This window comes from Oncorhynchus masou, chromosome 10 (assembly GCF_036934945.1).
Source record: "Oncorhynchus masou masou isolate Uvic2021 chromosome 10, UVic_Omas_1.1, whole genome shotgun sequence".
In the NCBI taxonomy this organism is placed as follows: domain Eukaryota; kingdom Metazoa; phylum Chordata; class Actinopteri; order Salmoniformes; family Salmonidae; genus Oncorhynchus; species Oncorhynchus masou.
In genome coordinates this window covers 27,413,764-27,427,709 of record NC_088221.1, presented here as the reverse complement: position 1 = coordinate 27,427,709, position 13,946 = coordinate 27,413,764, and the positions used below count along the sequence as shown (strand labels likewise).

Below are 13,946 nucleotides of genomic sequence, written 5' to 3'. Positions count from 1 at the left end.
ATGCTTTCCAGGATGTATTTGTATGGCTGTATTAACAGACCCATTTCATTAGAGAGAGAGAGAGAGAGAGAGAGAGAGAGAGAGAGAGGGGTAAGGGCTGAAGTACTTGGCACAGAGCATTGCTGGCCTAGGGCGAGCTGCATGGCTACCTGAGCCAAAATCTAATGATTGTGTTAGTCTCCGTTTGGATCCCATTCTGCAGACTGTTTAAGAGCAACACTTATAAAAGCTCATTACAGTACTTCTGTAATGGCGTACAGGAAAGTACTCTATAAGCTGAGAACAGCAGAGAAAGAATGTCTAGTAGACCCCCCAGGGAACTTTCTTATTAAAGATGGATGTTGTTTTTCTTCTTCTTCAAAGATTTCAACCTTTTCCTACATGTCATATTTGCTCCATTCCCTGGGCTATGAAACAATGCCACATTTTGGGAGACCATGTTGAGGAATTTGTTTTAGGGCGGTTTACATTTTTTCCAGGTAGAATAGTTTTTCCAAGCTACTGTTTAACGGTGAGGCACAGACTGGTGGAAAGGGATTCCCCGATATGTTGGCAGGCTTTCCAGGGGCCATATGTGGGGGGCTTGGTTTAGACGACCTGTCTATTCTGCATTTCTGATGTATTGTGCCATCAGTAGGTGGCAGTAGGTCGAATACTTCCTGCAATCCGCTGCACACATGAAATGTGGAGCTTCCTGTAAATGGTGTTGCTTATGTATGAGCCATTTATGTTTTAGGGAGATTGTCTATAATTAAGATCTGCTGAACGTCTCATTGCACACACTAGGATAGAGGTTTTCCAAGTAGACCTGATCATGCAGTATTACAATGTCATGAGGTGGCAGGTAGCCTAGTGGTTAGAGTGTTGGGCCAGTCACCAAAAGGTTGCTAGCTTGAATCCCTGAGCTGACAAGATGAAAAATCTGTTGATCTGCCCTTGAACAAGGCACTTAACCCTAATTGCTCCAGGGTTACTGTCAATCACTCTTATAGAGTACCTGACTGTGAGGCCACTCTCTGAGAGTGTTTCAGGGGGAGTTGGGATACACAAAAAACACATTTCCCATTTCACACCTGACAGGTTACCCACTGGTACATGTAGGTAGAGACAGTTCAAATAATCAATATATTTCCAATACATTTGAGGTGACATTGAATAAAAATATTATTCATAACAATTGTCCTAATTGATTTTCAGCACAAAATCATTCAAACCATCTACTCAAATAGAATTCATATTTGAAAATGCTTGATAGTGAGTCCATAACCTCTACCTGCTGCAAGGCACTCGCAGTATTTGCCAATCACCACGGTATCCGCCAATCACAAAGCGCACGCGGTTCTGACTCCTCCCCAGTGTATAATTGAAGTTTCTTTAGTTTCTACAGCGGAGTCAACACGCAGTGTAGCCCGATCAGTGAACGGATAAAAAGCAGCACCCGTCGTCGGACAATGTTGCCCAGGAGCTCAACTGTATGTGTGACCCTGTGTCTATGGATTACAGTGTTGTCGACCCATGGAACCTTCGCTGCGAGGACCAGGCAGGATGACTCGTTCTTCACTGCTAGCATTTACCGAGCAAGATGCGCCTCGAGATGTCTCAGCCTGCATATCACTCGCATCTCTGCTTTTTTCAAGCACTCCCAGGTAGGAGCGTGTTGCTCACAGTCTGTCCAACTTTTACGCTTCATGTGTCCCCCTCAAAATAAAAAGTGTGCGTGTGCGTGCGTGTGTGTGCGTGCGTGTGTGCGTGTGTGTGTGTGCGTGTGCGTGTGTGTGTGTGTGTGTGTGTGTCACCCCATATGGATGAGTTGATGAATAGGCTATAGGACATGAATGCGTCTGTCACATTACAAATGAAACAAGGCATAAATGAAGTGGTTCTGAAATATAAACAATGTGGCCTATTCTCTGACAGAATAGCCTGCTGATAGTTTTGTTGGACTTCACTTGTCACACAGTGACTAAAACAGTGGCAGCTGATGATCCTATAGGACTTGGAGTCTATTGGTTTTGCTTTCCAAAGTTGCAAAGTTGATGCATATTGTGTACCTACTGTATTGTGGGCACTATAATAATAATAATAATAATAATTATTATTATTATAGTGGAAGGACATTATAGCCTTGCTGTTTTGTGCATGTGAAAACCTTTTTTGTCAAACTGGTTCATTAATTCTCCATAGTAAGAAATATGAGGGCTGCTTTTGATTTTGAGTCTTAAGAATGTTGTGGTTAGATGTTTGATCTGATTTGTTTATAGCCCTCTATCAAAATGGGTCAGTTTTATTTTTCACCCCATGTATTAAATTACCTCACAATTAGCACCCACAATAACCCAGAAAATAGGTCACAATATGATTATGCATAACGAAGATGACCACCAAGCAGGTTTCGATGCTCTTCTAGAATTTGAGTTGGAAGAAGTGATTTGCTGTGGAATTAACCTTTTAATTGGGTGATTTGGTATGTGGTGTCAGAAGTTGTTTTTCACCCTTCACTAGACACATTGTTCTCTCAAAGGACACAGTAAAAAGATCCTTTTCTTCCCCCAACTGTCTTTCACCTCCTATCTGCAGTCAGTTTTTAGTTTTTACTTAAGAACATTTGCAGGATGAAGTCTGGGCTTATACTCTCTATTCTATTTAATTACTGATTGCTGTGTGTTTTGGAATCAATGTTGGGAGAGCTGGTCAACTGTTATTAACTATCATTGAGTGCTTTGTCTCCCTCTCCTGTCTTCTCTCTTTATATTAGTTGGTTTTATGTTAGGAAGCATTGATATATTTTATTTTCCGATTCTTTATTAGACCATTTAGTCTAGTGAAGTTCACCGAAATGAATTTGAAGATAATTTCAACAACTTCTCGGCACTGCCCATGTTCTTAATATGGAGGTCTATAATCAATCACTATTTGACTGAAAAGTCTTAGAGATTGAAATGAAATTTATTAACTCCCCTTCCATTATAATGGGTTAATTGTCTGATAATTGACTGCTGAGCCCCAGAAGTTGTATTCAATCTCTGTTGTGTTCAGAGGGCAGGAAATTAGGAGGATGTGTTTATAAAAGAGGTGCATTTTTGCTCCGTGATAAGGGACTGGTTGAGCATGCTTGGAGCTCCAAGAATAGAAGCCAATTGTTGTTGATACGCTGAGTACTGTTAAATGCATTGTGTTCTCAGCAGGCTCTTTCATGTGGAAATGGGAGGTCTGGTCAGCTGGAAAAACATGCCTCCCCCTGCTCTAGCCCATGGCCCTAACCCTTGCCACCAAATGCCAGCATCACACCTCATAGCGGGGACACTGGCCCACTGATGCTATCCCCAGTGAGGTCACCTTCCTGCTAAACGCAGAGGCCCACTTTGGCTAAATGTGATAAGCTCTAATGTACTGTTGCCATAACACTGGAGCCTGCCCAGTCAGCGCTCAACGTGCTGCGACCTACAGGTGGATCTGCTTCCTCTGACAGATCTCATTACAGAGCAGGCCCAGCTAGGCGGGGGCTTGCCTCCAACCTCTAACATGATTGAGACTGCAGACCTCTTAATTCCACTCAGAAAGCATTCATGCTTAGGATTAATTTAATAGTTTTTAAGGACTCCAAGACACACAACGTTTCCAGTTTCATGGAAACAGACCCTTTTCAGCAATAAGCCTATAGCAACGTTTTAAAAAAAAAAAGTTGACTGACTTAATTATATTTAAAAAATTCTACACAACCTACAATACATTTTCGAAGTGAAAGAAAGTTTTTTGAAAATGTTACAAATTAAGAAACACCTCCCCTGAAATATCATAATTGGATAAGTCTCCACCCCCCTGAGTTAATACTTGGTGGAAGCACCTTTGGTAGCCATTACAGCTGTGAATAATTTTTATAAATATTTTACCAACTTTGCACAACTCTTAGGGCATCATATATCCATCGTTTTTGTCAAAATTGCACAGACGCAGTACATTTGTATGGGGATCATCAATGGACAGTGATATTTAAACCGTGTTTGATTTTTTTTTTCCATTTTTTTTTTAAAGCAGATTTAAGTCTGACTGAGACTTGATCGGTCAGGAACATTCAACACCTGTTTGAAAGCAACTCTGGTATATTTTGCATAAAAATGTGTTTAATCCTCCCCCAGAAAAAATAAAACCCTATCTCAGAATTAGGTTATGTAGATCTGTATGAAAGAGTCAAATTGAATCCCTTATTAGAAAAAATGAAGGAAGCATAATGTGAAAAAGCTTAAGGGGATGTACATTTTTTTATATTTTCCTTTGTAGAAGTTATACATACATTTTTTGCATATAGAAATAAAACATTTTAGCAGTTGAAACTGTAAATTCCCACACAAGTCCTCCTTTGAACTTGGCCGAATCAGGATCCAAGGATAATTGTCAGTGATGAGTTACTGAGCTCAGCAGGAACAGATACAGAGTTGGAAAAAGGCATGACCTTTTGGGCTTTGGATTTATGGCAATTTAGGATTTATAAATGTAGAAGTACTTCCAAAATACCAATGTATTTATTGAAATGTTCCTTCATATATGGGGGACTTGTCACCCTGGTACAATAGACAGAGAGAGGGGAACACCCAGTTATAAATATGGTCACTGGACATTTAAAATATTAGGAGTGAACTGGGACCTCTGTTCACTAATGCATTCTGAAAGCATCAGTCTTGTAGTGGATTATTTATGACTACCCATGAAACCAAAAAACAAGGTGTGTCCATTTTAAGTCATAAAAATATAACATTTTAAATTTGGTCGTTCATACCCAGTGAGCGGGGGTGCTGAAAGTTAAAGTATTGCACTTGTGAGACCTGTGTTCATAGCGAAGGAAAGAAAAACATGGGAAAGTAGTTTTTCCGTATCCCCTTGTTTTTGTCTTTTGATATTAAATAAGTTGGGGTGGAATCAAACCACAGCCACTGCTCGTCTCATGTGTGGACTTTTTCATTAGTGAAGACAGGGGATGAATAGGGCTCTGTGTAGCTTGGCCTCACCTCTCTGTAAAAGCTTTTAAACCACGACCGTCATGTCTGTAAATCTCAGCTCCCAGTGAGTGCTACTGCCTGCTACACCCTCTAGTGCCTCCTCAGACAAACATTACACATTCCTAACGGGATACAGGCTCAACATCTTCAGTTGATACAACATTCACTTTCATATTAACCTTGATGCTGAAGAATATGACTTAGGAACCTCACTGTCACAATCCATGCATGTCAATTCCCTGATTGATTTGCTTAGAGCCCACAGCTATTTGAACAGTCAACAGGGGAACCTGAAGGGTTGCTTAGTTATTTTGGTCCAGAGAGGCTTCTGGGTTGTTGATAGACATATAGAGAGGTTGCCAGCTCTTTGAACTGTCTCTACCTGGGGTTCCAATTGCCTATGAAATCAAACACTTTGCATGGGGTGCTTGGCCATTAAAAACAAATCCATAATATAAAAAAAGATGGTCTGCACATCCCTTATGTGCTACACATATTTTATTGGTTGACAATGTTTTGATCCAAACAGATTTTTGTCAGCGCTTTTACCAATGTCAGTGATGTATAAGTGACCTATTGTAATTTCTGTGCGGAAGTGCTGAACTTCAAAAAGCAGGACATTCATCGCTCATCAGCACTGCGTGATGTAATGTAGGCCTACAGCGACACGATAGTTGATAAAGGATCAAATGGATTCAGAAAGTGAACACTGAACAGCGATGGCACCACAAATCAGAGATGGATGGAAAACAAAATGTATAGCTGTTTTCAAAAGAAGGAATGCTATACTCTAAAGCAGAGCAGGCTTTTTGCCTATGTTCCTCAGATGTCTAGAAATACAACATGGCCCTGGTCACCTGCTCTGCCTTCTCAGCTGGCACAAGCCAGAATACATCTCTGGGGTGAATCTGTGTTTACATGACTTTACCAGTGACACAGAGAAAGCGTTCAGACACACAGAGCAACTATTTGGCTCTCCAAGTCGTTTTAGTGAATATCCGGATGTGGAAAGCATTCATCGACCGGAGTCTTAAACAGTTCCTCGGCAGCACTGCATCATATTGAAACTGCTGAGGAATGCCACTGAGTCGTTGGGATGAAGTCCTGACCTATAATTATTCCCCATTGGTCCATGACATGCTGAGGTCAGGCCTGGACAGCTGGGGCAACATCCCACAGAGCCCCGCCGGTGCTGCAGAGATGCTGTCACTGAGCAAAATTAGCCCCTCCACAGATCTCTTTCTGTTGCCACTGACGGATGGGCAAGGAAAGGTGTAAAAAAACTGTGCCTGTGATTTAGGAGCAGGTTGGAGTCATGCCAATGTGTATAAATGATCTTGAGTGATTGCCAGGGTTTTATTTACAGAGTCAGTGGCACTGATATATTATTTTGACATGTTTGATTGATCTTTTTGGGTTTATTTAGGGCCATTAGATTTGTATTACACATGTAAAAAATGTACATGTTTTGGATCATGTTATTACACATGTACATTCATCATGTTATAGAGCACAACATTTCAATGTTGGGGCGGCAGGGTAGCCTAGTGGTTAGAGCGTTGGACTAGCAACCGGAAGGTTGCGAGTTCAAACCCCCGAGCTGACAAGGTACAAATCTGTTGTTCTGCCCCTGAACAGGCAGTTAACCCACTGTTCCCAGGCCGTCATTGAAAATAAGAATTTGTTCTTAACTGACTTGCCTAGTAAAATAAAGATAAAATCAAATACAAATACATATAGTACTACAGAAGAAAAAGTTTCATTTCCTGCTGCAGCCTGCCTTTTTAAGGTGAATTCTTCAGGTTTTCCTGTTCCAAACTAGGGCTGACTACGAAATGTAAGCTATAGGTAAAACATGTCTATTTTTTACCTACATTTCCGTCTATTAATTTGGTCTTTGTTTAGTAGAATTATGAGATTTGTCACGCTTGCATCCTATTCATTAGTAACATGGATTTCTTTATGATGTTATTACAATTAGCAGTAGGGCAATTCCACGGTAGGGCAAATCTCCTTCAGTTTTACTTTGTTACCAAACTTTCTATCTGCATTTTTCTTCAAGTGAATGTATTTCTGTCAAATGGAAATCAGTGGAAATTGTTTGCTTAACTTTGCGATCATTGTTTTTTATTTAACATATACATTTTAAAGTGAAAAATCAGCGTCTCACTGTCACTCTGTTACCGTGGAATTGCTGTTAAGTCTCTGCTCTAGACTTCCCGATGCATCATGGATGCTTTTTAAACTGGCTGACCATTATCCTTGACACCAGACACACACTGGTACTGGATGGCAAATGAAATCCTTTAACGAGAAGTTCTTTCCCGAGGTCTCACTGGGAATTTCCACTGGATTACATTGTTTGAGAATACTTTGAACTTGACATTGAACTTATGCAGACTTTCTGGTTCACAGACCCTTAAGGTTTGGCTAGTCAGTCATTCCTGGTGCAGTGTCTTATTGTAAGGAACAAAGCACGGATTCATGTATAACGGTGACCTTTCATTTTTAACATATGTCTAGTAATGGAAATTTAGAGTCATCGCCTTTAATGAGAAGGTTTCCTTTCTCTACATTTGGAATTTCCCAACTATTCATAATGGCAGACAAACTGCAATGGGGATTTGAGTGAATCAATGAAACACTTGCACCCAAGCCTTCATACCTAGATCCTTAGCAAAAATTTTAGTTCATGGTATTTCCATGGTAACAGAATGATGCTGAGACTCAGATTTTTCACTTTAAAATGTATATCAAACAAAATCATTAACTTTTTTTAGCATACATTTTAAAGTGAAAAATCTGGGGATCGGCATCATTCTGTTACCATGGAATTACCCCCACCAGCGAATTAATCAACTGGTCAATTTGTCTGGGCGATCATTTATCTTACATTTTTAATGTCCAAGTGAAACCATAATTGAAGATAATAGCCTTGTGGTTTCTTGGAGCTCAGGAAATGGACACTTGAGCCAGGCATTTAGCCCATTGGAACTTCTCAAGATGACAGGGAGACACTCTCTTTAGCCGGCACAATTAGGACCAAATGTTTGGCTTCATGGAACCCAGAAGGTGGCACTTCCACAGCAATTAGGGGGAATTGGAGGTGTCTGCAGTCTACACAAGAGTGCTGACATCAGTTCCTGTGTGAGTGACCTCTGGGATGTCTGTTGTGAGATCAAACGCAGGCTGATAAGAGTTGAGGTCACAGTGCTCTGCTGAACGACACTGAAACTGACCAGAGATATGCCCTCACCCCTCTCTGACCTAGCTTCCATAGGTTACACATAAGGGTGTATTACTCCGTTCAAAGATTAAACTGAGTTTTGATACATTTCCCATGGCTTCTAAATAAAGAAATTAGAAAGTTTTGTGGTGAAACTGATTCAGAGCATTCTTTCTGTTTTTGGATGTTATGAATTATTGTGTGAATAGCTACTGGACTGAATTATGATGTGTTTTGCATTTAATTGATCATTCTTGAATTGAAAATTGTAACTCATAATCTGCTCTCTATTTTCATTACAGAATAATGGATCCTTGGTTTGGTGTCAGAATCACAAACAGTGCTCAAAGGTATGTAACAAGTATTGACTGCATGTGCTTTGAATGAAATAACAAACTTATAAAGCAAGTTTGAGAAACCTGTCTATACCCAAACCTTATAGAAGTTTTAGGTGAACAATTTCAAACCATGATAGCCGTTACGTGAACACACTTCACCTTTTCATCAGTCAAGTTCTTCTAGGGTTACTGAGATTCCACCACCCATCTCTGACACCACTAAACCCCTGTTCATTAGAATTACAGTAGTCCATTTTATCCAGCGTTTCCTGAAGGTCTTGTTTGGTTTTCGTGCCCTGTCCCAAAGACAGTTGGTACAAAGATGGTGTTGACAGGTCCTCTGAAAGGATGGTGCTGACACGTCCTCTCAGCTTCTCTGGGAGCTGTTGACAAGCCCCTCACTGTGGTGCTGAGCCCACTGAGTAGACAGTATACTGAGGACAGGCTCAGCCCAGGGCATTCTGGGAGGACAACCAGGAGGGAGGATGATGATGACACAACAGTGGGGATCAAAGACATGGGGCAACTTTGAACCCTATTCACAAAATAGTGGACTACCTTTCAGCTTGTCCCTATGTGACTCTGGCCAAGATTAGGGTACTGCAAATAGGGTGCCATTTGGGACAGTAACTGATACCCCATCTCTGTCAGACTCTTCTGTTCATATCAACCAGGACAGCAGCAACCAGCCTCCACGTTGGTCCTGATGATGTCATCGTCGGAGGACTAAATTCCACCCAGGATGTAAATAGTGTTGTCATTCACACTTCTACAGATGCTTACAGTTTTCTCTTTCGCGAGAGCGTGTCTCTGTTTTGTTTTTCATCTCTCCCGTGTTTTCCTTTGCATTTATAAAAACGTTGTCTTAATAGCTTATGGGAAGCGTGCTGTTGCGGAGGCGATGACAAATTGGATCTCATCCTTGTCTGTACTGACTACTTACTCGTATGGCTTGTTCATGCAGCACAGGGAGTCATTGTTTGCGTTTCTTACACTATTTTATTGAGGTTTTATTATAAATCATATATTTGGAAATGTCCAAGGACACCCAGTTTATTTGTTAGAGCCTGTATGCTGAACATTTGGGCCCAATCAGTGTTCAATGATTTATTAATGATGATTTGTCTAGGGTTGGGCTATAGCAACTTTAGATACAAAAATGAATAATAATAATAATATGCGTAGCCTAGGCCTGTCTGTGTGCCAAAGCGCAGAGTGAGTAACACACTGTCAATCATCATAGGGTGCAGAGCAAGCAACTCTGTTGTCCCCAGAACTGGATAATGATAATACCAGTTTCATATCTTATTAGGCCTAGGGTACTATGTGTTGTAGGTAGCATATTGCTAGAATAATATGCCTATAGGCTACGTATCGTTTCTTTCAGAACTTAGGTCACAGCTCTTTTGACTTCTCATTCGATTTTTTGACATTGAGCAAACAATTTGACTTCTTGTGGCCTGAAATATGTCATTCAAAATAAAGCTGTGATTGAGAATAGCATAGACTCTGACTTTCATAATTGTTCCCATTTAAAAGCTGCAACTTTAGGACATTAAACACTTTATTGGAATGTTTGGGAAATACTCTTCATAATTTTAATTTGTCTTAATGCTTTTATGATATTTCCATTAGTGGAATAAGGCATTTGGCTGTTTGGTTTGCAATGACAAGGAGGGATTTTGTCTGGCCTCACATGCATTTCTGTCTTGTACTGTAAGGTTTGTTCAAATATATAATTAGTTGTTTTCTATCTTGCTCATTGCTATTGGTTTTTACATCTCCCTCAATATTACCTTAGTTTAGGACTACCATGGTTTTAAGTTATTCAAAAACAACTTAAACTTCCTTAAATAGCCTAGAACTCCATTAGATTCAATCACTTGATCATGAAATAGTGTGGGGGTGGAAATCCAGTATGCATTAAACTGAAAAAGTGTCTTAATAGTCATATTGATATCAAATTGAGAGAAAATAGAACATTGGGCTTCTATAACATTAGGACACCAGAGCGTCTGCTGTAAAAAGGAACTTCGGCTTTTGACCCAGATCATTCGAGAGGGAAAAAACAAAAACACATTTTCTTTAGCGGAAATTCTGTGCTGCTTTGGTAAAACTCTAAGGTCGGTCTACATTGTTCTCTTGCATTCTGTAAATATAACACATTTATTGTAATAGTCTGTAGCAAATAGGAATATATGCAGTTTATTCAGATTGTCATCCGTGCTGTGCACTTCTTGACTCGGCTCATTACTGTGTAGCAAATAGGAATATATGCAGTTTATTCAGATTGTCATCCGTGCTGTGCACTTCTTGACTCGGCTCATTACTGTGTAGCAAATAGGAATATATGCAGTTTATTCAGATTGTCATCCGTGCTGTGCACTTCTTGACTCGGCTCATTACTGTGTAGCAAATAGGAATATATGCAGTTTATTCAGATTGTCATCCGTGCTGTGCACTTCTTGACTCGGCTCATTACTGTGTAGCAAATAGGAATATATGCAGTTTATTCAGATTGTCATCCGTGCTGTGCACTTCTTGACTCGGCTCATTACTGTGCGCCAGCAGTCAAGTTGAAATAGGTTTAGGTATCGTCTGTCACATCACGACGTCATCGCCATCAACGATGGCTGTCAATCATCCTCGATAGACGATACTATCGTAATATTGCCCAACACTAATTAGGGCTCCCTTTTTTTCTATTAATGACTACATGGATAATATGAAACAGTGAAATGTGGAACTGCTGAACACTCTTTACTGACTTCGCAGTATTGCATTTGTTATGAATATTCATTGCAATCAACGTCTTGTATTCACACCCACATGCAAACCATCCCCTTTTATATGAGATCTAGATATTTCTATATTCCTTTGATATTTAAATCAAATCCATGCGGATTGTGATTCATTGAAAAAGGTTTGGGGAACGTCAGTTTTTCAGGTCCTCATACAGGCTGGTGTGTGTGTGTGTGTGGTGTGTGTTTGTTACATACATATGTATGTATGTGTGTGTGCAGTACCAGTCAAAAGTTTGGACACCTACTCATTCCAGGGTTTTTATTTGTACTATTTTCTACATTGTAGAATAATAGTAAAGACATCAACTATGGAATCATGTAGTAACCAAAAAAAGTGTTAAACAAATCAAAATATATTTGAAGTAGCCACCCTTTGACTTGATGACAGCTTTGCACACTCTTGTTCTCTCAACCAGCTTCATGAGAAATACTTTTCCAACAGTCTTGAAGGAGTTCCCACATGCTGAGCACTTGTTGGAAGCTTTTCCTTCACTCCGCAGTCCAACTCATCCATAACCATCTCAACTGCGTTGAGGTCGGGTAATTGTGGAGGTCAGGTCATCTGATGCAGCACTCCATCACTCTCCTTGGACAAATAGCCCTTACACATCCTGGAGGTGTGTTGGGTCAAAACAAATGATAGTCCCACTAAGCATAAACCAGATGGTAATGGTGTATCGCTGCTGAACGCTGTGGTAGCCATGCTGGTTAAGTGTGCCTTGAATTCTAAATAAATCACAGAGTCACCAGCAAAGCACCACCACACCACCACCTCCATGCTTCACAGTGGGAACCACACATGCGGAGATCATCCATTCACCTACTCTGTGTCTCGCAAAGACATGGCGGTTGGAACCAAAAATCACACATTTGGACTCCGACCAAAGGACAGATTTCCACCGGTCTAATGTCCATTGCTCGTGTTTCTTGGCCCAAACAAATTTCTTCTTATTATTGGTGTCCTTTAGTAGAGGTTTCTTTGCAACAATTTGACCATGAAGGTCTGATTCACAGTCTCCCCTGAACAGTTGATGATGAGATGTGTCTGTTACTGGAACTCTGTGACTCATTTATTTGGGCTGCAATCTGAGGTGCAGTTAACTCTAATGAATTTATCCTCTGCAGCAGAGGTAAATCTGGGTCTTCCTTTCCTGTGGCGGTCCTCATGAGAGCCAGTTTTATTATTTGATGGTTTTTGCGACTGCATTGGTCAAGAACTTTGAAAGATTTCTTCATTTTCCTTATTGACTACCTTCATGTCTTAAAGTAATGATGGACTGTCATTTCTCTTTACTTATTTGAGCTGTTCTTGCCAAAATATGAACTTGGTCTTTTACCAAATACGGCTATCTTCTGTATACCACCCCTACCTTGTCACAACGCAACTGATTGGCTCAGACACATTAAGAAGGAAAGAAATTCCACAAATTAACTTTTACAAGGCGCACATTGAAATGCATTCCAGGTGACTACCTCATGAGAGAATACCAAGAGCATGCGAAGCTGTCAAGGCAAAGAGTGACTACATGGAAGAACCTCAAATATACAATATATTTTAGCATTTTTGTGGTTACAACATAATTCCATATGTGTTATTTCATAGTTTTGATGTCTTCACTATTATTTACTATTAATGCAGAAAATAGTACAAATAAAGAAAAACCCTTGAATGAGTAGGTATGTCCAAACTTTTGACTGGTACAGTATGTGTGTGGATACCTACATATGTGATCATATGCATAGTATCAGTACATTATACTGTACAGTATGACATTTACACACGCTTATAAGTAGGAGCTGCTAAATGACTAAAGTATATTCAACGTTAATATTTCTGTGCTCCAGAAGATTACATTTTGAGGTAATTTGTAATGACCTTGTCGGGGTGTTTTAAATGATATGTATATTTTAAAGTAGAGCCTCCATTGTCTTCACTATAATGCAGCTCAACTTGTTTCTTTCCTTTCCATAGTGATGGCCAACATCGGTTCTTGGCACCAGTCATTCCCTTGTCATTCATCATGAGTTTTATGTTTGAAAAGGCTTTTGCTGGCTGCAAGTCAATGCACAGCATACTGTTTTCATAATCAACCGGCTACATGGCTGAATCTCTGAAAATGCCAGAGATTCTTTAATGGACGTCTTGTTCTCTTGACAAGCATGTGACTTTGCACTCATTTACCCTCTGTCTGTGTGTGTGCGTTTGGTGTTACAAATCAGTTTGCACTTGTTAGCCTGTACTTTCAGGCATGATTTATTGGAGTGTGAACATGATGTAGCATCTTACAAAGTAATATTCAAAGTTCACCATCATAATACTGAACTCCAATTTGTTGATGAGATCTGTATCCCTCTGGTATATTTTAGAACTGAGCAAATAAGAGTTTGGTTATTCAAACAAGGACTAGAACCCTAAAGTTCTGTCTTGTTTGATGAGCATACATGCGCACACACACACTTCATATCGACATAATTGAGTGGAGTGTTTACAGAGTCTCTCTCTGAGCCTCTCAAAGCACAGGGACCTTTGTGTCAGCTCAAACAATCACTACAAATGGCCCATGTCGTACAGTGCCTCTGTTTG

The 13,946-nt window shown here is 40.1% G+C and overlaps 1 protein-coding gene across 1 annotated transcript in view; it reads left to right on the top strand.

Moving 5' to 3' along the window:
- The first annotated feature begins 1,385 nt into the window (after window positions 1–1,385).
- LOC135547445 (anosmin-1-like) overlaps window positions 1,386–13,946 on the top strand; it is a 59,654-nt gene continuing 47,093 nt past the window's right edge. The window contains exons 1-2 of the mRNA XM_064976471.1: window positions 1,386–1,646; window positions 8,523–8,570. Coding sequence (XP_064832543.1) covers window positions 1,452–1,646; window positions 8,523–8,570 — 243 coding nt within the window. The 5' untranslated portion in view covers window positions 1,386–1,451. The remainder of the gene's footprint in view (window positions 1,647–8,522; window positions 8,571–13,946) is intronic.